The 27,945-nt window shown below is 35.1% G+C and overlaps 1 protein-coding gene across 1 annotated transcript; it reads left to right on the top strand.

The window, feature by feature from the left end:
- Positions 1-2,497: 2,497 nt before the first annotated feature.
- LOC121729044 (achaete-scute homolog 1-like) lies at positions 2,498-5,081 on the top strand (the record flags this gene model as incomplete). Its single annotated transcript, XM_042117431.1, has 2 exons — positions 2,498-3,223; positions 4,532-5,081. A coding segment is annotated over one exon (720 nt), but the record flags the coding sequence as incomplete, so codon positions are not given.
- Between the last annotated feature and the right edge of the window lie 22,864 nt (positions 5,082-27,945).

The following is a 27,945-nucleotide window of genomic DNA, read 5'->3' as shown; positions in this document are numbered from 1 at the left end:
ATAAACAGAACTATTTTAGGGGATGATCATAGAATAAAAACATCAGCAAGTTCGTTTCAAGTTGGCTGCTGAGAAGTAAACACGATTCAAAAGCTTTATTACAATTGCAGATTCTACCGCTTAGTTAACCTTATTTTCTTAATTTATATTTATAATAGTTTGAGATATGCCGTTTTTTTAATGAAATAAGGGGGCAAACGAGCTAATGGGTCACTTGATGGAAAGCAACTTCCGTGATGAAATGGACACTCGCAGCAACAGAAGAGCTGCAAGTGCGTTGCCGGCCTTTTAAGAGGGAATAGGGTAATAGGGGAAGGTAGGGAAGGGAATAGGGTAGGGGATTGGGCCTCCGGTAAACTCACTCACTCGGCGAAACACAGCGCAAGCGCTGTTTCACGCCGGACTTCTGTGAGAACGTGGTATTTCTCCAGTCGAGCCGGCCCATTCGTGCCGAAGCATGGCTCTCCCACGTATAAATGTTCACGTTTATGTTTATAAACAAGATAAAAGTTAAGATAAAATTAATAATTTATTATTTAAATTTGACATAAAAATAATTTTAAGTCTAACGATAAAATATGTAAGTTTGTATAATACGTTTCACCCGTTTCAGAAGTTTAAAAATATAATATAACATTAAAATTTAGAGAGAATTAAATAAAAATCCTTAAAGTCATGAAGGTATGAAACATAACGTAGCGTCTACGCGTCTACTACCTAGTTACTTTATGTATTTTCAGCTGTCAATCAATCCTAATGTTGCGTTAAAATGGAAAATCGAGTGCGTGGACTTCAAAAATTCAAAATGAACGACGCGAGTCGATAAGAATAAAATAACGGCCGGCCTAAGATGCGCAATCGAGAAAATTTTGTCTACATGTTTTCTCGATGTTTGATGGTTTGTCTCTTCATCTCTCCCTAACATAAAATAATTTGTTTTTCGTGTAGATCTTTATACGTGGGAGAGCCATGCTTCGGCACGAATGGGCCGGCTCGACCGGATAAATACCACGTTCTCACAGAAAACCGGCGTGAAACAGCGCTTGCGCTGTGTTTCGCCGAGTGAGTGAGTTTACCGGAGGCCCAATCCCCTACCCTATTCCCTTTCCTACCCTCCCCTATTCCATTCCCTTCCCTACCCTCCCCTATATTCCCTCTTAAAAGGCCGGCAACGCACATGCAGCTCTTCTGATGCTGCGAGTGTCCATGGGCGACGGAAGTTGCTTTCCATCAGGTGACCCGTTTGCTCGTTTGCCCCCTTATTTCATAAAAAAAAAAGATCTGTCGTCAAAATCCTTCGATATAATGTCAAAAAATGAATTTGACATTATATCTATATCGACAATATAACTACACTCGAGAGTGGGATATCTTGTTGTACGCGCATACTAAACGCACTATAACACGTCATCTTTCTTGTTTAAGTACTCTAGAAGAGTCTAGACACTAGACTGAGTTTGACATCTCGATCGAAAAAGGTTTTCGAGTGATTTCAGTTTCAAATTTCTGAACTCCAAAATTTTACGTGAAATCGTGTCGTTTTCGTCACGTGCCGACCGCTCGAGAACGGTGTCGCACGCCCGGCGCACGCGCACCTGCCAACCTGCCGCAGCGACGTTCGGCCTTAACTTACCTCCGACAGGAGCATTATACCGATCATTTAAGGATCATTCTCACAAACCACAAAGTAAAATAACTCTGAACGGCTAAATTCAGACGTGCACAAATAAAATTACCACCAAGCTCATATTTACAAATTTTAAAATTAACTTCATAACTTAAAACTCGTCTCTTTAACACTCAACATGAAATGCACCTACAATAATAATAATTGTTGTATTACTTTGTATGTTTACTGTAGTAATTATAAATATTGGTAAGTATTGGTGTAAGATTTCAGGGAATAGAGTCTTATAAAGTGAGGCAAGCATAATTTTTCAATATTACAAAATATTCTTGTTGGAAAATAGACAAAATACTAAATAGACAGGGAAAATATTTGAATTACTCACTTCACCACTTTACGGCCTCAAACACCTGCCCGAAAGCTCGTAGATTGTGAAGCTTAAGAGAGCTTTAATAGCTTTAATACCTAGCTGTTTTCCGCCAAAGACTAATGTTATGGTGTATATTAAGGTACAATTTAATAATAGTGCCAATTATGTTATAGAGAAATTCTAAAATTTTCTTATAAACTTTTTTCGCTATTGCAGCTTTCCATAAAAGCCATGTAATATGACACGCAGCTAGTTTACATGCATAATCGCAACCTCAAATCTTTTACAGCGTCCATTGAACGTAATGAGTCTCGAATAGATACAAAACAACTTTCCTTCTGAACAAGGTAATGGATAATAATTATGTGCAACAACGTGCACAATAGCCGCGGCGAGCAGGCCGATGAGTCTATGGCATAATAAGAGCCGGCGTATTTTGATCGGCGCTCTACAAGTAGCAGGCGGCGGCGCGGCGCAGCGGGGCGGGGGTCCCGTAGGCCCGTGCTTGCGCGCGCGCACGGCACGCGCCCCACCGCCGCGCCTCGCCGCGCTACTTAGTGACGGGGGTGTGCGCCACCTCCGCCAATCCACCGCCGACCTCCGCGGCACGCACACGTGCGCTCGTCTCCGTTTCGTCGACTACTATTTACGCGATGCCGATGGCGGCCGTCCACCCCTATCAGAATCTCGGTGTTAGCCAAAAACTCACCCAGCTCCAGACCGTGCCCCGACGTCTGGCACCGGCTCCAGTCGACACGAACCGATGCAAGAAGAAGACCTACCTCCAGACTTACCCGAGTCAACCCGCCTCGGTGGCCCGGAGGAACGCGAGGGAAAGGAACAGAGTGAAACAAGTTAACAATGGATTTGCCGCCCTCCGCCAACACATTCCCTCGGCCGTAACCGCGGCTCTCGCCGGAGGGAGAGGGTCGTCCCGCAAGCTGAGCAAAGTCGACACTCTGAGGCTGGCAGTCGAGTACATCAGGAGCTTGAAGAGGCTGCTGGACGAGAGCGACGAGGGATGTTCGGAGTCGCAGATGGGTCTAAGCTTGGTCTCGAACGGCCCGCAGACTCCGCCGTCCTCGGAGGAGTCGCACTCGCCGGCGCCTTCCCTCGTGTCGGAGGGCTCGATCGGACAGAACTGCCACGACACCTACGAGCCCATGAGTCCGGAAGACGAGGAGCTGCTCGACGCGATATCGTGGTGGCAGCAGCAATGACCTGAGGTAAGCTTTTTACTGTAATTTATTTCACTTTAACTATACTTTCATATATATGCTAAACCGAACAAATTAAATATTTTATTGAATTTTCTGTAACGATTATTAAAATTTTATTTTACTCTAATTTAAAATCAAAAAATAAAATATTTGAATGGGATATACTGTTGATTAAATTTTTCGTCGTGTGCTTTTAACTTAAATTTCATCGTTTACTTCTGATAAGAACAAGGTTTTTAACTTCAAATAGATAAGATAGATCACCAAACTTGAACGAACCCTTTGGTATCGATAAAAGCTTTCGTGTTGATAAAATTGGTATTGAGTATTACTGATATCATTTTATTTACATTTTGTCGCGACTTTATTTACACTACGAATTACTTACCAATATCAAGGTTGTATCATATTATATGATACAACCTTGATAAATTTGGGACGTAACCAGTGAACTTTATATATTATAATATCATGCTGAATTTCGGCGTAGGAGCAAAAACTCAGGTATAAAAAACATAACTAAGCTTTTTGTCCTATTCGTTAGTCACGGTTACCTATCGGGTCAGGTCTATGCTTTTATATTGCACGATTCCAAAGAAGATTTAAGGCCCTTTGGCTTACGAGCCAAAAAGTAAACACGATCTATTATAGTTGCGCACTGAATCGTCCTATTCACTATCTACTCATTGTTGAATCCCATCACAAAAGAATATTGCACAAAAGCAAAATCCGAAATGTCCTTTGATAATATTTTTTAACACCGACGTGGGTGCAGGTTATATTTTATCCGCAGACTTAGAATTTTATTAAAATATAAAAATATAGATTTTTATAGCACTAGCAGGGCATCGATTACTTCCAACGATATCGGGCGCCGCATCTCCTACTTAAGTCACACATAAAAAGTGGTCAATATTACAAAATAACATGATAGAGCTCTGATTTTCTACAAGTGGAAACAGGTTTCTCAATATTCCTTTAAATTGGTTGTATCTCGGATCTACACGGGGTATCCGCTCAGTAAGGGCTGTCAACGCACGTTCAGCCATATGGTACTTCACGGGAATTGCATAAAATTTGTTAGCGCCATCGAAAACCTCGAGAAAAAACACTTTGTCGGCGATTAATTTATCGTGCCGGAAGTCGAAATCTCAAGAGGAACTATGGGGCGGTGGGGAAGCACACGTGTTACAATATTTGCTCCGCAGACATCTGGTTACGTCAGTCGGATTTGAATGGAAATATCGCAGGTCCTCGATCATACGTAGATTCGCAAACGTGAACTTTATTAACGGAACTTTTCTTTTTTCTCAGGTACCGTGATTTATGGCGAAGGAATTGCAGCCATTACGCGGCTTGTTGATTGTGAAAAAAAACGAGTATTCGCTTCAAGAAGTACCCGAACGCTCGAACGACAGAGTCTCAGAGAGAACCTCTAATTAAGCGCAATCAGTATATTCCTAATGAGAGGGGATAATGGTAGAGTGTAACGACGCCACGGAGCATTCCCGCGACTGAACGACGATCGAACATTCTGCGTACATTTCATACGTCAATGAAATAGCAACAAGACTGAAATGATTCATTGTTCCACTTAAGCATTTAGTTTACTTTAGAAGACTTAAATTCGCTGTGCCTTGTATAGCCTAATATTTTATGATAAGATTTTTAGACACGTTATTGTTATCTAGTCATTAGATTTAAGTAATATAAGTATCTAAAGATTTATAAAATCTTAGTTTTAAGATTGCAATAAAAGTGTTAGCGGTTTTGAATATGTCGAAGATGTAATGTTTGTGCCTTTATTCTATAATATTGAAACAAAGACTATGATGTAACAGTAAGCAGCTTTTAGCACCCTAAGACAGATTCCTAATACTCTTAAGGCTAAGTACATTATATTGTTCTAATTATAAGAAAAAGTTATTATTACACAACGTCATCCACCGTCTTGGTTGTGAATACTAAATAAATTTAAATTCTTATTAATATAGTTTTTTTTCCTGAATCTTAATGCCCACTCATAACATCAATTTAATATAAACTATGAAGCAAAATTTGAATAGATCTATGAAAAACTACATGAGAACATTCTGTTTCTATTAACATTTTAACACTTTAAGCATGAATCTTAAATGACAAAAAGAATTAGAAAATATGAGGGTTTCGTATTAACTATTGAGATATTATAAAGAAACGCAAAAAGTTGATTTTCCTTAAGACAGAATCATGTAGAAAATATCAATTCTTTTGTGAAATCAACTGCTAGTCACTTTGTCACTTCACATTTTCATCATGTCATTTAGATTTTTTAACCAAACCATAATATAACGATATTATGGCAACATAGAATGTATATTACTTAGATATTTTTATTTTCACTCACTTACAAACATATTTAGTTTTCTATAGTATAATCTGCAACAATTAAGGCGACTTACAAGATTTGACTTTAATTAATACACGCATCTACCATTATGCGTAGGAATTGGATGTTGCATTTATCATACCATAACCTCCCCCTATGGAGGGAGGCTATGGCCCCAGCCATAAACAAATGTCCAATCCATACTATATTTACGATATAAAAATAATTTGATTTACCTTCGATTTTTAATCTACCCCTGTTCGGATTGATGATATTTATATTGACGTATAAACATAACAGTTTGTTTCTATAAGAATTCTACAATCTTCAGTAAAGTTTTAAATGTACTTCAGAGTTCTCAGAATTCATTTATTTTTAAAAGTTTTTCAAATAAACATAATAAGTATTTAAAAGTTCCATTACCTATTGGAGAGTATAAAATATGTTGATATTAAAATATATTTTTATATTCATATTATATCAAGTTTCATTATTAGTAAGGATCTGATTCACCATAACACTTTAAAGTTAAAACCATGAACCGCTATTTGTGACGTCAGTCTTTACTACTCAGTTTTTATGACATTCTAATTTTCCTGATGTGATAAAATAGGCTTATAAATCATAACCACCACTACTGAACTACGAAATTGTAGTTGGTGTAATTATGTCGCAATAAATCTTCGAATATAATTTATTACACTATGAATTTATAGAGCGTCGCCGCAAAAATAGTAGGCTCGGCCAGTTCGCGATAGCAGTAAGGGTGAAGCCAAACGAGCGTAATTTGTGAGTTGTGAGTCGCAGAATTTCAGCTGGCAGAAATTCTGCTGCATTCGGTTTCATACAAAGGTGCTGTTTGTTTCAAACGAGTGTAATTTTGTGAGTCATGATTTGTATGAAAAGATTTACGCGGCAGAAATTCTGCGACTCACGACTCACAAAATTACGCTCGTTTGGCTTCACCCTTACTGCTTTACCCTTAGACTACAATAAAAAGGCAGCAGAAGCAGCAGGCGAAATTATACAGGACGTTCTCGATCATGTTACAATTTGGTGAAAAAATAAATAGGGCTTCGAGTATAATATTAATTTGAAAGACAATTTGGGGCTCCAGGATCACGTCGTCACTAAATCGAAGCGCAATAGTAATTTTTGATAATGAAAGAGAAGGGAAGGCTGAGGGATACGTCCGTCGTCTTTGTTAGCGAAACCGACTGCACACCTGAATATTCGCGTACCACCACGCGTCTCATTAATTCTCCTTATATTAATTGTCGGTCGCTTGGCAATGCTGCATCCCCTTACATCGAGGCGACTTTTTATGTTGCAATTCTAGTTTGGATAACTAGTTGTGCCATGTATGAAATGAACAATCGACAGGGGCGATCGTTTGATGTGCATGCTTCAAATGGGACGCCTGTAATTTTGCCGTATACAACTTAACCAGTCGAGTCGTAAGTGGCTTCAATTACCATTTTCTCGAGAGGCAGCCCAGCCAGCTATAAATTTAAAAGACCGTGTTGTGGAGTACGACATTGGCCTAGTCACTAGTGTAATCTATTTCAAAATATTTTTTTTCTTGAAGTAACGATTAAAAAAGCGAATCAAGAATAGATAATAGAATAAGTTATGCGCCTCTTGATTCTTGGAGCGTCTCTATTATCTATGCAATGGTAGAGTGTCGAAAAAAGTATAAACGTGCTGTAATGATATTTTTGTATTTAGTTGTAGACTACAGTAAATAATTAATTGTTTTTGTATTGATTTTCAATTTTTATTACTACTTCATCTATTTTTCAGCTTGGTATAACTTTACATTATAAATTGTTTTCAGTGAAATAGGTACACAATGCGAACTAAAAGTATTCCTATGTCCTATGATAGTCGTAGTCCACAAAATCAAACATTAAAATAATAAAATTGCGATAATAGGAGGCTTAGATATAATTAGAATATTAGATAAATTATTGGCTGATTATTTTCTGCGTAATTGGTGCGTGTGACTCGCGCGGCCGCTCGGCTAAGTTCGGGTAAGTTCGAGAGCTTTCGGTCGGGCGGGCACGCGACGCGCGCGCGCTCGCTGGCCGCTCGCCGCTAGGCAGCTGCCCGGCGCGATGCCGATGCCCACTGCACAATAGGGTTGCCAAATACCACTCTGTAAGGAAATCCCAAAACGTAGGGATTCTCAAGTAGTCTGGGTATTAATTGATGATTAGATTTTATGTGAGGAAAATTAACTGAAAATAATAAAAGGGATTTTGAATTTTTGATATTTTATTGTCATTTTTTTATCGTTCGCTAGCTATTAACATTGATATATTTTGGGATCTATACAGTATAGCGCAGTCGATAAGTTGTTTTTTTTTTGTCACGAATTTATTTAATTTAACACATATAATTCATGACAGAAACAAATCCTATAATATTTTGATGTACATATTTAAATTGATCAATGTAATTGAATAAAATTTAAGTTTTCGCCAGATCATTAGGGAACAGCTGTTATAGTTAGCATTGACAACCCTGCTCGCAGGTCGCTTGCTCAGAAAACGATTATTTTCGAGAGCAAAAAATGCATATTAATTAACTTCGGTTTCAATTTATTCGGAACGTATATATCTTAGACCGAGATTAGCATACGTGACATGTCATTTTTAAAACGACATGCGAAATAGTAGAGATTGCTCTTTAATGGAAATTGTTTGGAATCAGTCTATTTGATACCATATAATTAATTAGTCTTATATTGCTTTTAATTTGGTCGCCTATATTAAATGAGAATAACGACAAATCTCATAGACAAACACATTTATTATTAAGTCAGATAACGTTCTCCATTTTCGCAGTTAAAAATCGGCATTCAATAGGCAATACTTTTGCTCAACTGTTAGCAATAAGTGGTATAAAGTAAGTATAACAAAGCTTTGCCCTTGGCCGAGTGTATACAGTTCCCTCTCAATAAGCGTATGACCTAAATCATTCAGCTTGGGTTATTTTGGGCGTACACTCGACCAACACAAATTGGCTACCTGGCATAAAACGATAGTTATAAACCGAGTTTATAGCCAGTACGCGTAATGAGTAGGTAGGCCCGTACTCAGTAGATTTAAATACGTCTGAGTATCTGCCAGATACGTTTATGCTATAGAATATGTATCAGTAATAACTTAATATTAACTTTTTATTATTGAAATATAGTTGTAATGGACGCCTTTAAAAATTTAAAATTTTCAATTTAACAACAGACTTCAACCATAAATAAAAGACTACAATTCGTGTGTATGGGCTTGTCAATCAAAATCTCCTAGTGTGTGTGTGTTGCAGTGTGTGTAATGTTTTATTTGTTAAAAAAATGTATGATAAAAGCATAATTTCAAAATAATATTAGTTCAATGCACTCCTTCACCATCTATACATATAATAAAACTGTAGAAATTACAATTCTGTACATTAAAGATATCCAAAAAATTTTGCAAGAATATTTTTTAATATTTTCGAATTTCACGGGCAAAAGCTAGTATAAACTATAACTGTGCAAAATTTCATTCATCTACGTTTCCGCATTTTTCGTCAAAATCCAAAGGGATCCAAAGTTTTTCGCTCGCGTATTATCAATATATAGATTTATAACCCAAATAAGGCCTCAGACATACTGCAAGATCACATAGGAAAAATACAAAAATGGATGGAAAAGTGGCGCATCAAGGCCACTAGCACTAAATCTACCCACGTTACCTTTACTCTCTGTAAAGAAAACTGTAAGCCAGTTACACTAGATGGAGATGTCCTACCACACAAGACAACCGTCAAATATCTGTGCTTCACTCTGGATTGGAGACTTACCTGGACCACACACCTGAAAACCAAGTAAAACGAGGCAAATCTGAAATCTGCATTGCGTGTAATCCAAATCTTGGTTTACACGCAATGCAGAAATCCACGAGCATCTTAACATCTTAAGTGTCAAAGAGGAAGCTGAACGACACAGTACCGAGTACAAAAAGAGGTTACATGAACATGTGAACACACAAGCAAGAGCTCTCATTACTAGTAATACTAAATCACTATTAAAAAAGTGGAATATACTGGATATTGACAAAAGATAGGGTGAAAATGGCCAATACAGAAAACTTGGACTTACTTAATGGAGTTTGGACAAATAGAACCCAATTCATTATTAGATAATATCTGATTATGGTTATAATTAGCCGATTGCAGACGTCCAAGGGGAGAAAAAAAAAAAGATTTATATGCAAATCTTGTATATGATCATTTTCAATCTTTTAATTTTGTTTGGATCACAATATGTGAATCGTACCTTGATAGCATGCATATTTTATTATTAATATCTAGGTAGAGTAGAGTCGTAGTCGCTTTGTAGTAAAAACTTAACCGCCTTTGAATCAATTTTTCTATGATACATACAATATACTTAGGTAATAATAAAAAAATTAAAATAGATACTTACAAAGCACTGCAGCGCGTGGCCAATTTAAAAAAAAACGCAGCTACAAGGGCTGCCAGTTCCCACATTTTTGGCTCGGACTATGAAATTTTTAAATTTCGTCCTCGTGCAATAAATTACCGGATGGCTATAAAGTTTTTAGGGATCGGTAACAGGTAGCCCGTATTAAAAATATTTTGGATTTCTCCACCGGAATAATGATACTTACAGGAAAGGTGCAAGTTCCCACAAATGTCTCCGTTGCGGGTCCCCTTAATTACGCTCACAAACAAAATGCTCATTAAACTTTTTGTTAATCTAATCCAAATTTGTTTTAAATCGTTTTAATATTTTTAAACGCAATTTCAATCAAGTTGACTTGCGCTTGATTGAGATTGCAGCCGTAATTGTGAAGAAAATCTGAGCATTGACATTTTTAGTCAACAAATGAATGGAGATGTCGCGCACTAAAATATTACGTAAGTTTTACCTACATACATTTTTAGATTGTGGATTTATCATTAAATGCGTTTGCTTGTATTTTATTTTAAGCATTTAAGTTATATTATAAAAACAAAGATTAAACTTCGTATTATCTCCGTCATAGACCATACCATACACATTAGGATTTAGTTACATCGTTATGTTAATGTTAACAAAGTGCGGTCGCTCGTAGTCATTGCACATTAATTTGGTCGAGATGCAACTTTTTTATTTTATCTTTACAGTATAATTGGAATGAGCTGAATAAAAGTGTACTTTGATTCAGTTCATTCCTACAGAAAATACGTAATCTGAAGCAGCTCCATGGACGTCCGTCTCGGGAGTTATCGGCTTAACTCAAAGCGTCGTATCGCGCTATTCAAATAATTAGGCTCGATACCGGCATCGGACATTGAATTAAACTACATAAAAATCGTTCGGATCGTCGGTGCAAAAACATGAGCCATCGTGATGTATCGAGACGCTCATAAAATACCATATAGTCGGCGTGTAAAGCCTTATAGTGATGTAAACACGGCTACCCACCTGCGAATGTTGCAAATTTTTCCATATGTAAACAATTTGGCTGCTTAAATTGCTATACCAAATCGGGAATTGTGATTTATACGCTGCAAGTATAAATGGAAACAAAACTGATCATAAATTGTAGGTACGCGCCGTTTTAATTGGATTAGCCTTAAACAAAAGTTTTGAAAAGTCAACTACGACTTCTGTTTATCAGTGATGCATACTGCATTTATAATAAAGAAAGTAAAATATATTTTTTCAAGAGTAATAATTGTTATGAAATTAATTTTGATTTAATATATTTTCCCACATTTGGTAACATATTTCGATAACCAAGCTATATTGAAATATTAAATACATAATATATATTACGATGAATATCATGCTCATAATAATTATTTATTACGTCTAAAGAATAACGATACAGCAAAAGCAATATGTAGAAAAAAAATGATGGCTGATCGCACGGACTCTACAAAATATAGTGACAAGAGAAAAACTTATACTGAACTCTTACAACTTACTCTAATACTTAGGAGCTCTAATACAAATATTTGAGGGGAAAAACTATAAAACATTATATTTGGTGCTAAAAATAAATGCTGAATATATACAAATATTCAATTTATTCATTTCAATATCAATGAGATATGGACGAAATTTTGGTTGAAAATCGATGACCTTAAATGTAGTCCCATCAGATTACTCATTCCTTCAAAAGTTTTGGTTTATATCTTTTGAACATTTTTAATGAATAAAAAATATACTATAATTCAAAATTACCAACAATTTTATAACGCTAATAAAAAGTATAGCTTCAAATCCATAGATTGTACCATAGAGATAAGTTTTATGTCAAGAGTTACTCTTGCTCAATTCTAGGCTTTTCAATTCTTAACAACATACTTAAAAACACATTAAAATTATATCTTTAATTTATTAGTGTTTTAATATGTGCGTGAAATCTTAATTCATTAATAAAAAAATATTTACTTGAGATAACTTTATAGATTCGTATAAAAAAAGTTAATTATAATTCGTAAAATAAATTTCTTATCCTGTTTTGAGGTTACTCAAGTAAACGAACATTTTATAACGCTAGTTATACTATGTGAATATGTTTGTTGCGCAGAAATAACCTTGCGAGAACCGTACATTTTTTAGCCCAGGAGCACGTTCATTTCTGGACACCAACTTGAACAAACATACTTTCTCATTTACGTATAATATGTATGGGTTTATTATTATAAGCACGGAACCTTAAGAAGAAAAAAACAAATTTAACATTAATTTAAATTTAATGAGGAGTAGGTTACGTAGCTACTTGACGTGACGAGCAGTAGCTAATTGCTCTTCAGCAAATCTTGCTGTTTCCTTGCGGTATTTTCACCAAAATTCAACAATTAGATTTGTAGCTTAATGAAAACTAGCTGTTTGACCGATTCGATAAAACACGAATAAAATGACATTTTATAAAAAATATTCCTAGCTAGATCGATTTATCGCCCCCGAAACCCCCTATATACTAAATTCGTTGGAGCCGATTCCGAGATATATATATTCTTAGCGAGCAATTCTTGTATATATATATATATATCTATATACAAGAATTGCTCGCTTAAAGATATGAGATTTATATACAAAAGATTTGATCGCACGTTAAGTGTTAAACTATCAAACGTATAAAAGTGTAGAATATCAAAAACATAAAACACTAGATAAAGGATCGAATCCAACGTATAAAGTTCATCGCTCCTACCAGGTGGAGTGACAGCAAACATTGATTTATCAATATGGAAGAAATTACGTTATGGTATCTGATCCCATAGAACTGACCTAGCATAATGCGCCGTAGATTACAGCTATTACATTATCAATGAAGCCTATTTAAATTCTATTATCGATTGTTATGACTTCGATAAATATTTTAACAGGCATCATTCTTATCGAGATCGTCTGTAACGTTTGCCGCATTCTTTAACTTTCTTTTCTGTAATAGCATAATAAAATGAAGTGTGTCACTTCATCTAGATCACTCGATAGTCCCGAATCTTCTCTCATCTATCTCTAAATTCCGGTTGTTACCTCCTATCCGATTCAATTTTGTCACCTAATAAAAGTGATTAGATTATTATTACAATAAAAGAAAGTTAATGAAAAATGATAAGATTTTATTTTAGCTTAATGTCATCTCTTTAGTATTATTCACTTGAGGTTGTTATGCTAGTTAGTGAATATACTATAATGTGTGAATTGGAGTTTTCTGATTTATTATTCACACATCATATTCACAGCAAGTGTACTACAAAATACATATTTTCATTTATTTATTTATAAAAATATGTTGTCATACTCATCAAATAATTTTATTTAAAGAAATTAACATACACACAAACGTCTTTCTTTATAAGGTTTATACGTGGGAGAGCCATGCTTCGGCACGAATGGGCCGGCTCGACCGGAGAAATACCACGTTCTCACAGAAAACCAGCGTGAAACAGCGCTTGCGCTGTGTTTCGCCGAGTGAGTGAGTTTACCGGAGGCCCAATCCTCTACCCTATTCCCTTCCCTACCCTCCCCTATTACCCTATTCCCTCTTAAAAGGCCGGCAATGCACCTGCAGCTTTTCTGATGCTGCGAGTGTCCATGGGCGACGGAAGTTGTTTTCCATCAGGCAGCATGACCCGTTTGCTCGTTTGTCCCCTTATTTCATTGGAAAAAAAAATGATCCAACTTCTCTATAAACAACAAAAAACCAAAAACAAGAAAAATGCTACCGGTTGATTCGTTAGAGTTAAGCTAGCAAGGGTTGATTAAGGGTTAGTTATTTCTGAGCATACCCGTAGTCTCATGTCAATCAGTTGCTTCGCTCTAATGAACGTGGTCAAAAAACCCTCGCCTCCGGTGGTCTGTCACAGCAGATCGCTACCGGCCGTCATTACCCCGGTGACTTACAAGCTCGTTACTACAACTACGTTACAGTTACCGCAACATGACATTTATACAGACGACATAAGGACCACTCTCATAGATGCTCCGAGGTAGAATTATTGCGAACGGACTTTAGCACTATCAGATCTTGGACACGGAACTGATAACGCTTAACGAATATTAGTTTTAAGTAAGACTTACTAATTTGAAGCAAGCCCTAATAAACGGTAAAATACCATAAAGTCTGAATTGCTTTTTAGTACTAAACATAAATTAATAGCGCACTTAACGTCACTTTAAAGTCCAGTTAAAAAGATAATGAACGTTCGAGCATCACGCTCAAATCGGATATTGGCCTCTCGGAGTAGCCAAAATTTTCTCGAATGATGAGCAAGGTTAATAACAAATAATGACGACTGTATCAAAATTTGTAACCGTATCGGTCACGCATTTCGCCAGCACAATAACCGGCCGACCGCCACTCAAAGGCGGTTAGCACTAATGAGATTGTAACCATTCATTACGAAAAAAACGAGAATCTCGCTCAAATCGAATTATCGTTAAAGAACAAATTAGATGCAAGCGCAGGGATAAGTCCACGCGAGCACGCAACTCGTTAAACGAGGAGCACCCAAACTCACAATGGACTTACAACAAAAGAGATGACCTTGGGACTTACGACCTTTTTGTATTAATTGTTACTAGCTATTTTTAGAGCATTGCTTGGTATTCGATAAAACACGAATAAAATTACATTAATTTCTAAAAATGATTCCTAGCTAAATCGATGTATCGCCCCCCAAAACCCGCTGTATACCATTTTCATGAAAATCGTTGGAGCCGATTCCGAGATTCCAATTAGGTGTATATATATATATATATATATATATATATATATATATATATATATATATATATATATATATATATATATATATATATATATAAAAGAATTGCTCACTTAAAGATATACCTATGATTATTGTCAATAGCTATAGTTACTTGTTAGGTCACAGAAGAAGCTCATAAATTATGACTTTGAATATGTAGAGGTATTAATCAAATATCAAGATTTCTCCCAAAAATATTCGGTACCAGTCAGATCATACAAAATACAGTAATAACTTAATCTGTATAAATAAAACTCAAAGGTGACTGACTGATTGATCTATCAACGCACAGCCCAAACCACTGGACGGATCGGGCTGAAATTTGGCATGCAGGTAGATGTTATAACGTAGGCATCCGCTAAGAAAGGATTTTGATAAATTCCAACCCCAAGGGGTTCAAATAGGGGATGAAAGTTTGTCTATAATAATACTTCTTAACGCGAGCGAAGCCGCGGACAAAAGCTCGTAGAATTATAAATCACGACACAATTACGAACGTACTGGCAATCACGCTTGTGCGTTTAATTATAATCTTGATTTAATAAATGACTCTCGAATATTATTATGTTAAAGACCATTGTGCTCATAGGATTGTTCATTTGTCAACACCTAACGAGGCGATAAAATGATCGCACGATAAAGACATTTACAAATACGTAATACAAAAATAAACGAGTCGGGCGATTTGTTAATACTTCGTGTACAAAGGTAGCGGCGTACATCGCTTGGCTTTTTAGTCGCACCTCAATCTGCTGACTTATCTTCGTCTTCAGCACCATCACATTTCATTTCAATAGCGCGATGATAATTATTAATTAATTTAATTGAATTCGTAATGCGTAATCGATCGTATGAAAAAGCTTTTATTTCACTTCGTGTTTTATTTTTTACTGACTCTTAAGAGGATTCCACACCGCCATTTTTTCCATACAAACGTTGTCCCCTGTTTCCTCCCTGGATAATGCTAGTAGAGTTATAATTTTTTTCCTGAATATCTACGGCCACTAATACAATGTCCCTATGTTTTCTTTTTTTTCATAATTTAATTATTAAATAAGATATGAACGTTCAAAAACCCAAAAAAATGGCCAGATTTTCCACTGTGTTCAAACGTCCAGAAAACAGATTTGGATAGATTATACAAAAAAAGCAAAACATAGGAACACAGCTCAAGCCTTTTTTTAATCTTTAATGAAAAAAGTACTTAAATCGGTTAAGTTTTGGAGAAGGAATCAGGGGACAACGAATCGTTGATTTTCTGGATTTTCTGCAGTTGTCTCTATCGCGTTCTGCGGTATAGGCTTGAGGTAAGGGAGACAGCTATAGATATTACACGTACTTTTTTTTCATTTCTCTAGCCGCTGTGGTATCCTCTTAAATGTAGATACGGTTACGATGCAATTTTGCCGGTACTCCTTTGTAGTTTCATGTTTGCTGAAATTGGATTAAACGATTTTTTTCATTTACTTCTTTTGGCGCAAAACCTTGCTTAGTTATTACAGGTGGGCACGTGGTGATAGGTCATATTTCTAAAGACATCGATGTCTTCTTAATTATAGAACTAAGAGAACAATTTTACAATGTCATTGACATTCAAATTCAAGTTCTCAGATTGTTTTGAAACCGCATCGTTTGTTTGATAATTTTCTGTCTCATCGACCAGGTCGGTACGGCACGAGCGAGGCACTGAACCGAAGCTTAATATTGACTATTTCCTTTGACTGTAATAGTTTAGGACTTAAACGGCAGCTCGACTGTAAAAATGTATTATGTTAGAAAAAATATCGATTTGACAGAAAATATTGTCACGGCTGTATTCTGAATGTATAAATAATCTGAACTGAACTGATTTTTTATTAAAATTGGAATCCGAACAAGCCTTACAAACAAGTTGTTGTGAAATAAAAATTTAAAAAAAATTGAAAAGAAGAACATCATAACACATAGAATATTATCAATTCAAATAACACTTATATATTTGTCATTGAATAATACATAATACATTATTTTGGTAGATTTTTTCCCACTTGCGTTAAGATTAAATCAAATTACGGGAGAGTAAAGTAGCAAATACCAAAAAAAAAGGAATTGTTCTTCATAAAAAAGCTATTCTCGATATACCCTGAGGTGTTATTAATATAACCAAATTAATATTCTTGTAATATTAATAGGAAATTACAATAACGATTAAGAGTTTTTTAGTTCTTTATCCTTCGTTAACATGACGGTGAGTTTATTGTGGTCTACCACGCAACTACAAGGCACAGTAGTACGTGTCGGAGAATTAATTTGGATTGTTTAAAATTCATTAAAACAGTTACCGGGATCCCATAACTCTCGTAGGAGTCGTATAAAATGAACTCACTTTATTACGGTTATTGCATTGGCGTCTGGCGTAAATATATTACGATTTACCGAAAAATATGCACATTGAAGATTTAAAAGGGTCTCTTACTGGGTATGCTATTGGTCGTTTCACAAACCCTAATGAGATTAAGATAAAAAAAAAAACACTTATTGTGAGAGGTGTCAAGGGACACCCGGATGGAACGAAGTTATTTCTTATGTACAAAAAACCTATAATCTGTATACACTCAACAAAAAAACTACAGCACACTGTTCAATGCGAGAGAGAGAGACAGAGAGAGAAACACGCGACACACACTTTCGTGTGTGACGCGACTCACGATACTTTTGTGTCGTTACAACTTTTCGTATAGCCCCCTTTTGCAATGCGCGATAAGGAACTTCGTTCCAATTAATGTCATTAAAATCGACTTTTTCTTTTTAAACACCTTGAGAGCATAAATGGTGCTATATTACCTTAACTTGAAATTAGGTTTGTTCAAAATACAAAAGCACGTTGTTATCTTCATAATACCAGGAAATATTTTGCAGTAAATACAATTTTCCTTTGAAACTCTCTTGTACAAAATAAAACTCGACATTATAGACAGTTAGGTGTGCAGTTAGAAGTAAAAACATCTCTTGAGGAAACCATAGATAATCGAGTGTGGCTCGAGCAATCAAAGTTTAATGGGCAGTAGTCGCGTAACAAATCAAAATTATTGTTATGTCAATTTAAAAGAAATAAATACGCCTCACGAACGTTAATCTAATCGTTTATATTAATCAGTTAACACCAAAGGTTAACATATATAAAACAAAACTATTAACTTGGATGTTGGTAAAATTTAATATGATATACTATTAAATTATGTGGTACTTTACTGCATATGGACCATCAAAAGAATTGATTCAATGACATTTTAAACTGGATATCTACACCATTCGGTCGGGTTATGTCATGACGATTTATAATTTTGTTGGCTGGGCTTGAACTTGACATAACCCGGCTAAATTACACAGGTCATTTAGCTGACTACAGACTATAATCCACTTCTTCTTATCTATACTAATATTATGCGAAAGTATCTCTGTATGTTTGTCTGTCTGTCTCGCTTTCACGCCAAAACTACCGAACCGATTGTAATGAAATTTTGTACACAGATAGTCTAAAGCCTAAGAAAGGACATATGCTAATTTTAACCGGAAAAAATGGTTGTAAGGGGTGAAAATGCGAAAATTTGTTCAAATTAAGTAAGTTCCAAAAATTTATAATAGATGGCGCCGTGCCGTCTCCTACATCGCGCTGACACTTACTTAAACGTCTTTATATAAGAGGTGGTATCGTATCATTTCGTTAAGTTTCCGATTTTTTCTAATGTTATTTCTATTTTACGTTATTAAATAACTCTAAACTCAGTACTTTTATCTATGCAGTGACGTAACCTTAAACCTATCAATGATAAGTAGTTTATGGGTAAAGTTGTGTAATTGGGGGGCTAAATATTGGCATAAATAAAGTTTAATTTAAAAAATGAAATAAGTTATGTGCTGCACACTGCACAGCAGCTGTTTTTAGGTGTTTTGATTTAAGGGGTACCAGGGTTTTTTATAAAAGCTTTTGACACCAATTTTGTTGACATCGCGCGCTATAAACTGAAATCCACGCGGACGAAGTCGCGCGCAACAGCTAGTTTTATACTGAAAGGCAATAAGTAGATTAATTAGGATTTAAAACCGCATCAATTATAATTGAAGACGCTTGTATTTCTAGAGATATTTTATTATAATACTTCCTGTTATGTAACTATGGGTCTGGGTAACTAAAATGTCAGGGCTGCCATTGATATAGTTTAATAAATATTGAAACGAGATAACTTCATCGGAAACTTCCAAAATGTAATACTATGCTTATTGGAATATCTTTATGAGGTAAGTAATCAAAATATTTTCATTAATGTGAAATCAGGCAGCCATGTTTGTTGGTGGTCCGAAAACAGCAGCTAGTGAAACTGATGTTATTACGTTGACGAATCGAACCGCAGCCCGCCCATAGCTATTACATTACCCGTTTTATTATAACATATTACAAAATTTTGTATTAATTATACCTCTACGATAACGCGTTAATGACTATGATATCTTGATTATGATCGATTCTAAATTCGGTAACTCAGAGCCTCCTTTATGAGATGAGTTTATACTCATATCAATTTTTATGGAATCATTGGTAATCTTGCCTGATTGACGTATTAACTTTCTGTATGTATATCTCTATACTTTATTTTATACATTTCAAAATGTCAACTGCTGAAAATTAAACATAATGCTAATTCACTCACTCAGCCCAGATTATAGCTAATTATATTGATTTGACAGAATCCTACCAAATAACGTAGACCTCCTTTCGAATAAATTTCCCTGATTCTTCATGTTTGTGAAGTAGTCGACTTTTCATCACTACTCTATCATTGGATGGAAACTTTCAATAAGCCGTTGATGCGTTAAAATTTATCATTTTTATCATCTGATAGACATAAAATAAAACGGTTTCCAAGATTTTCTGGTAATTTAAAATTAAAATCATTAATATCCAACGGAGCTTATTAGCATACTGCATACGCAATATTTTATGCGTATTATTTATGGCAGATGAAATTTAGTAAAATTAGAGACATAATAATTACATATTACCATACCTCTAATGAAATAAATTCTCTTACGACTTTATAAAAGTTATGAGATTTTAATGCTCGCATGATTCGGTCAATAGCACGCCAAATAAGATTAACAACTGGTTTAGGCGTACACGTTTAGATAAATCTATAATCTATCCTATCTTATATCTATAAGTATAAAAATATAAGCCTAATTAACAAGCCTGTTGCGAAATTGTTTACAATTTTTTCCTGCAACGTAGCCAGACTAATATAATTAAGAATTATAATAATAATATAATAATTCCTAGAGACGCTTCACGAGAATTAAATAGATTATGAACGTAAGATGATTTGGTTGGAATTTCTAATTCATTGGCATGTGCTATGTCTCACAATAAATATGAACAGACAATCTCATTGTTACCTTTTATGCTAAGTACTCACATACGGTTTTACTCTATAGTTTTACTCCAATTCGAGTAATAATAATTGCTGTGTGCACCACAAAACTCACAGCTCGAAGGCTCTCGCATCGAGCCGGCTCGATGGAATTATATATATATATATATATATATATATATATATATATATATATATATATATATATATATATATATATATATATATATATATATATATATATATATATATATATATATATATATATATATATTATATATATATCGATTTAGAATAAAATTATCGAGAAATGCTGAATGTGTGGACGAAATCCCGAGCCGCGGGTTTTGCTCGATCGAGCAGAACCGTATGTGAGTAGAGCATTAGGCAAACTTTGTATTTTGTTGTAATTAAATTATAATATAATGACAAAGTTTTGGTCTTTTGCTCTATAAATTTTATAGACCGAAAGACCAAAATTTTGGTTCTGTTTCAAAACGTTTAAAATTCTGATAACACGAGTTCTCATTTTATTTCAGATATGGAGTCAGTAACGACGAAAGCGTACCGTTTCACGAGATATACAAAGAGCGATGTAAGTTTTAATTATGCCATTACTTATAATTCACTTCGGGGCTCGGGCATTTCTCATAAAGTCGGCGTCACGAGGATGGTAGCGGTCACGCATGCGCACGATTAATTCAAGCCAATCAGGGGCTGATTACACGCATTAACACACCACAAATTAAGCACTGCCGCTGCGTGCTCTCTAACCGCCGTTACATAATGTCCATTTTCATCCTCTCCTTCAACTTCTACCGGGGGCAGCCGGCATCATGTTTATGGACGATATCATGCAATGTCACTAGTCTGTGTGCCGGGCTAATGATGTAAACACTGTCCCGCGGCTACCACTTTGTTTTACTGATCTTTCATTACTACTGGATTTATATTAGCATAAGCCGCAGATAGCGGTCGCTAATTTCGATACCAATAAATAACTATTAACGCTACCGAAGATATTGAAGTAATTACGACTGTGAACTCTAGTCGTATTTTGTGGAGATATTGATCAGTAGTCCAAAGAGGAAAAGATTGGCATGGAAAACTCGCAGGTCCAAATAATTCGAGTGATTCCTAATATAGTCGTATCGTTTGTCGTTAAAAGTGACAAAGAATAGATAATATATTATTTTTAGGCTTATAAAATTGGCGTAAATTTGAATGATTGTACCGATCGAGAATCTGATTCTCTATCTTAAACGCTCATCGAAATAAGATAACATTCTTAATTACTTTCTTGCATAACATTATAATATATTTAAAACTAGCCTCGAAATATTAGATTTAGTTTTTTCCCGCCTGTACACCTGCCTATGCCTATCTCTTACGACTTACATCAACAACCGTTAAATTGAGAAATTTAGCGCAGCTTCTTTTTAATTGTATCGATATCCTAGATTTTGAATAATATTTTTGATTTAAACTACAGTTATTACTGTATTTTATTGGAATGTTGAAGTCTAAAGAGTATGCAATAACTATTATTACTTTACATGAAGGACAAAATTGCGACTTTCTTGTTTAACTGAATCTCTGGTTTTTTTTAATAGTTTAGAACTTAAGGGCCTGTTTCATCACTTCCTGATAAGGCTATCCACTAAAAAACTTGGCAGATCAAGTATGGAGAATCTGTCAAAAAAGTTATGAATAGCTTATTAGGCACTTTATAGGCACTTAGACTTTTAAGAGAAAGCAACTGTTATGCGTGAACTGATCTATTATTTATAGAAAAAACACTACATCTTGAAATCGTACATCATTCAGATAAACTACAACGGTTTTAAATCAAACAACGATTTCGATTACGATATGATACATGGCTGCCGTCTGCTAATTGAGTTATACGTTATCGCCGCGACACGATATTTATTGTGGCAATACTGGCAGGCTGGCAATATCGACAATGATGATACGGGGCAATAATTATACGTGGAAACGACAATAAGCTTACCTCCCGTGGGAGGGTGGCGTGCGCTAATTTGTCACATTAATGTCATCTTCCCGAAATAAGATGTCACCTTGTGTGGCATCGACCTCCTGCGAGCCACCTTCCTGTACCACGCTGCGATCCGGACATGAGTTTTGACGCCGTCGCTGATATTTTGCGATAAAAGTAATCAGGGCTTGACCACAATAGAAACTCTGCTCGGACATTAGCATTTAGCATCGTTCGTATTTAAATCTTATGCTCCAGTCGTAAAGCTCACATTGCGACGAAAATGTTTCGAAAGAAAAAAATCTATTTATCTTCTAACCCACACCTTTTGTACTATCTGATCTATGTGCGATTTTTTCGGAAAGGTGTTCGGTTTTGTTTTTAAGTCCAATGCAAATAAATTTAGCAGAAAGGCTTTCGTGGGGGCTCCTTATCTTGACAGGAGATTGCGGGGAGCGAGATTATGAGTGTTAAATTGACTCCGAACACGTTTTTGATATTATGAGATTAAAATTCCTGCGCACACCAACCGGGAGTCGCTGCCAGCTTCTCTAAATTATGCACACTGATCCTTGTATATTTAGTATTTACACAAACACTATTTTAATACTTAAACAGCAAAGCTTTAAACTTATTATGTCGTTAACATAAAGATAAATAGATTTAAAGAAAATAAACATAATGTAACTGTATTTTATTGTGATAGTGGATTGGCATAAAACATAATTTACGTTTATGTGTTAATAAAACTATGAAATAAATTACTTAAAGTACAAAATAGAGACATCTTTGTGACTATTAAGTTCAAAATTTTGATAAAACAAGTTAATCCATTAGCCATGGGAATTTGAAACATGTATTTCGAGTACGATACCTACATACTTATGATAGATATATAAAACTTACTTTTCTAAATAGACTATGTTTTATTTATAAGTAGATTACGGTGTGTGTAGAATGAAATGTTAATTATCTTATTTTTATACATTAAAAGCTTTTTATAAGCCAGCAAACGTAATCAATTATACGAGATTTTGGCCCTACAATACCAAATAAGTAATAATAATACTCGATGGGCAAAACCTCCAGAATTCCAACTGTCATATTGTAAAATTTTTGTAGTAAATAAGCTGATAGAACAGGTTCCCTAGAACATTTTTTGACAATCGACAAGTCCTCGTTGACTAAGAACCCTAGAAAACGGAACCATAACTAGCTGATTTTTTGTATATTGATAGGTTAATCTATACTTAATATTATAAAGTGGAAGAGTTTGTTAGTTTGTTTGTTTGTTTGAACATGCTATAATCTCAGGAACCACTGGTCCGATTTAAAAAAATAATTCAGTGTTAGATAGCCCATTTATCGAGGAAGGCTATTATAGGCTATATATTTTTATCACGCTAAGACTAATAGGAGCGAAGAAATAGAGGAAAATGTGGAAAACCGGGAGGAAATATATTTGAAAGGGCTTATTTCATGTCATGTACATGACGACGACGTTCGTCATGTACCATGACATGAACATGCTAAGATTATGTAAGTACGATACGACTGAAAACATTGAGATCCTTTCATTTATGCTTCGTTTCCATACAAAATGAGTTTTATTAATAAGTCAGCTGTTCGATCTCAGTTCCCTTCCTCTACTTCCTTTCCTTTCGATTTCGCAGTTCCGATATCGCGATCGAAATCGAAACCCACGATGCGTTCCTGAATGTTCTCACAAAGGCACAAAGCGGGCCAGACCACAACAAAAGCTCAATAAAAAGTAAAACCGAAATGAAGGAAGTGCACGGCCGGAAATGCAAACTCACATTGTGCGAAGTTGGCATTATGCCAACTTGCACGTGTTCCGGGACTTTGAATCCGAAAAGCCTTAATTAATACGAAATATTTCAGAAGTGAAGAGAAGTAAGCGTTCCGAAAGGATTGCACTTGGCACATGAATGCTTTGTAAAATTCAAAATAAATAATACTTTTTCTTTATTTCATTTATCATCAATTTTACGATAAAAATTGGATTTAGGATAAAAATACGGCGGATTGTAATTTTAATTACAATCCGCTTGAGCTGCGGCGTACTAGATAGGATACATTCAAAAGTATGTCTTAATAAAATATTTCTCATTTCGTTACAAATTACAATTAACTTGGTAGTACCACAATAGTTTAAGGGCCTGTTTCACCACTTCCTGATAAGGCTATCCACCAATTAACTTGGCAGATCAAGTATGGAGGATCTGTCAAAAAAGTTGTGAATAGCCTATTAGGCACTTTATTAGAAAGTGGTGAAACAGGCCTTTAGACTAATTTAAACTATTTGAAACATGTCTTTAAGTTTAAATTGAAGACATAAGTGGATGAAGCGGGTAATCATTTGAAAACTGTGGTTTTGGCCAGATGAAGTAGGTAAGATAAAAGGTTTCTTCAAATTATATGGGAAAAATGAGTACTTATTGCTCTTATGTTGTAAAATTTTACTTACCCGGTTCATCCACTCATGTCTTCAATAATTATTAATAATAATAATAAATAATAATATAGTCCTTTAATTATTACCAAGTTACTAACTTAACTTAACTACGCAGCTATGTTCTAACCTAGAATTTCTTTCTTACAATTTTTTTGCAGATCCGTTTGCCAGTCGGCAAAGGCCTCCTCTAACCGTTTTCTTAAAATTGGAGGGTTATGCTCTCCTTCCCTCACGAGGACCAGTCGGCTTGGGAGGGGGGGGGGGGGTTCAACAATTATTAAGTACCTACTTATTATCACGACGTCAATCACTTCATTGATTGATACATGAAACCACATCGATTCCCCCATAACTTGAGACATTTGATTTTTTTGCAGTTAATTTTGACAATTTATAGGTGAGTAAATATAACTTATACCCCCCTAATATCCCTATTCCCAACTGACCATGAAGATTTCAGGTTGTAATTCTTCCTCTTTAACTAATGTATTGTTTAGATCATTAATGTGATTTGCTTTGCGATATTGTGTTTTGCTTAAATTTTCTAGTAAATTACAAAAAATAGGCAACAATTTAAAGTAATATTATCAGCAATCGTTGCAAAATGGTTCGATGGTATGTACCTAGTTCAGGTGACCACACCATCAAAAGAAATCAACCACAATACCTCAAAAATGTAAGAATAGATAGCCTAGCCGCAGGATGATATATCATGATCTTTTATTATTTTCGCGCAAAGACGTTAAATTTTTTCTGCATCGAACGTCGATAAACGAAATAAAATACGGATTTTCGACAAAAAATATGTCGGTCGCTCAGCGTGGTGGGTTTGCGGCATTGTCGCGCCCACAGCTCGACAAAAGGTAAATAAGAGAACACTGGCGTACCTCACCAAAAAAATATCATTTAAATAGCGGCCCATTGATGTTTAAAAGCCGTAGCAAACAGGCTTTGTTCGCAAATATATCTACGGATTCGGTGGCGATATTAGATTCGAATTCTAAAAGAATTTGCGGAGTGCAGTGCACAATAATACACTACGATATTAATGCCAAAAACTATAAACAACTTTAGTCACAGTCACACCAAAAGCATGAGGACAAGAAATCGATAATAACTATCTACAATAGCAAATATCATCATAGAAAAAGAAATTTATTAACTTTTAACCTTACCCAAAAAAAAATTAAGGTAAAATAAAAAATAAAAATTTTATATAGCAAAAAAAGTATCATCAATGTACCATCGAGGAAGTTGATTCCTATGCAATTGACAGACCAATATTATTTGGTCGAATATGTCAATTCAATGTTAATTGTGATCTGTCAGCTGGGTTTGACGTAACGCAACCAAACTACTTAGGTCCCCGATAGGAATCAAACTTCCCTGCTATCTGATAAGTACCTACTAACTGGGATAAGTAAAAAAATCCATAAACCAAAGTCAACAATGTTGCTCTTCGGTCAGTAGAGCTGCAAACTTTGCCTTGTTTACGTAAAAGCGGTATTTTTTTCGTCACTTTTTCTGCGCCCGGCCCGTGGCTGTAACATGAACTGATCATATCTGGACACTCTTTGCCCCTGTGGTCATCGACAGCTGTATTTTGAGCCTCGAATAATTACTATTAATAAACTTATCCTCAATAACCGCAATTTATAGCCCCTATGTTACACTAACTGCTTACAAATTGTTGACATGTTTTCAAAGTGAAGCCAAGATAGGCTTATATAAAATCTTTGATGCTACATATAAAAAGAATGAATTGATCAAAATTTATTATATTATTATTCAAAGCAGTGGCGTAAAAAACTATGTTTTAAAAATCCTCATTTCTAATTATATTTTAGAAACAAAACAATTTTAATGCTTTAAAATTCACGTAGCAGATTGTGTTTTTTTTTCATCTCCAAAACTTATAAAATATTGGGCTATGAATAAAATCTTAATCAGCGGCAAAACTAACAAGCAAAGAAAAGCAAACATAAAAATTAAAACAAACAGGTACCAAAAAGAGGCGTTTTGATTAATTTTTGGGCGAAACTAATCGACCTGCGCTTTGTCCAAATTGGCGCACAATTCTGACATTTAAGGGTAACAATATTTCGTTCGAAAATGGGACAGCTTGGAACTTTACTTTAAAATTTGTTTTAATTTTAAATTGTTGTCGTAAGGTATTAATCAGGGTGAGCGTAGCGTAGTATATCCCACAACCTGTTTACTACATTTTGTGGTACACACTTTACGAAAAAACTATCAAGCCTATTGATGTGTGCTCATAGTAATTTTCATTTACATGTAGATGTGTTATCATCAGTCAGTCATGGTTTTTCATATGTAGGTGTCATCATCAGTCAGTCAAGGTGTGACGACGCGAGCCCTCAAAAGCTCGGCTTTTAGCTAGTATTTATAAATAGCTATAAAAAATATAGAATTTTATGAGACGATGTGAACTTTTGGATGTGAAAACAGTCATCATGAGTTTAAGCTGCCTTTGTTGGTATAACATAAAAGTTTTCTTAATTTCTAAATATAATATTATGGGTACTTATTAAGTAGGCATAAATTATAATCCCACCACGTCATTATTTTGTTCTTTTGTTTTTTTTAACCATGGTCACCCTGGCGAACGTTTAGCAGATTAAATATTTTATTAATATTAATAGTGACCATAAATTATTGTTTTATTTTTTATTGGTTTAGCGGCAACCGGATGGGTACAGGTGCAACCTTTGACACGCCGCCTTTACACCACTGAATAGGGCCATAAGGGAACCGCTTCGCGAAATGATGACGGAAACACTCTAGCTTGTTAAAATTAATAAATATTTCAAATCCTCCTGTTTTCATTTAGTTTTAATATATAAAAAACTAAAGCCTCTCAAAACCTTTTGTGTATTTTATTAACAAGACGAATCTAATCAACATAAAAGTTCTAATCAAAATTAATGACATAATATCAGCACAAAACGTGGGTCCGGCCGGGATTAGACGAAGCGATCGCAATAATTACCATGATTAAAAAAATTGCAGCCTAAATCGGACCCACCGACAACAATGGCATCTAAAAATGGTACGCTTAATGCAGTATAAAATATAATGAAATAATTCTGTATCATCTGATAAAAGCACATAAATGCGAATGGAATACAAACAATTAAAAAAATAATAACCGAGACTTCTCGTTACTTAAACGGCTAGTTA

This window comes from Aricia agestis, chromosome 7, assembly GCF_905147365.1.
Source record: "Aricia agestis chromosome 7, ilAriAges1.1, whole genome shotgun sequence".
NCBI classification, from domain to species: Eukaryota; Metazoa; Arthropoda; class Insecta; order Lepidoptera; family Lycaenidae; genus Aricia; species Aricia agestis.
Note: the sequence above shows the minus strand (reverse complement) of the source record. Positions and strands in the feature narration are given on the sequence as shown.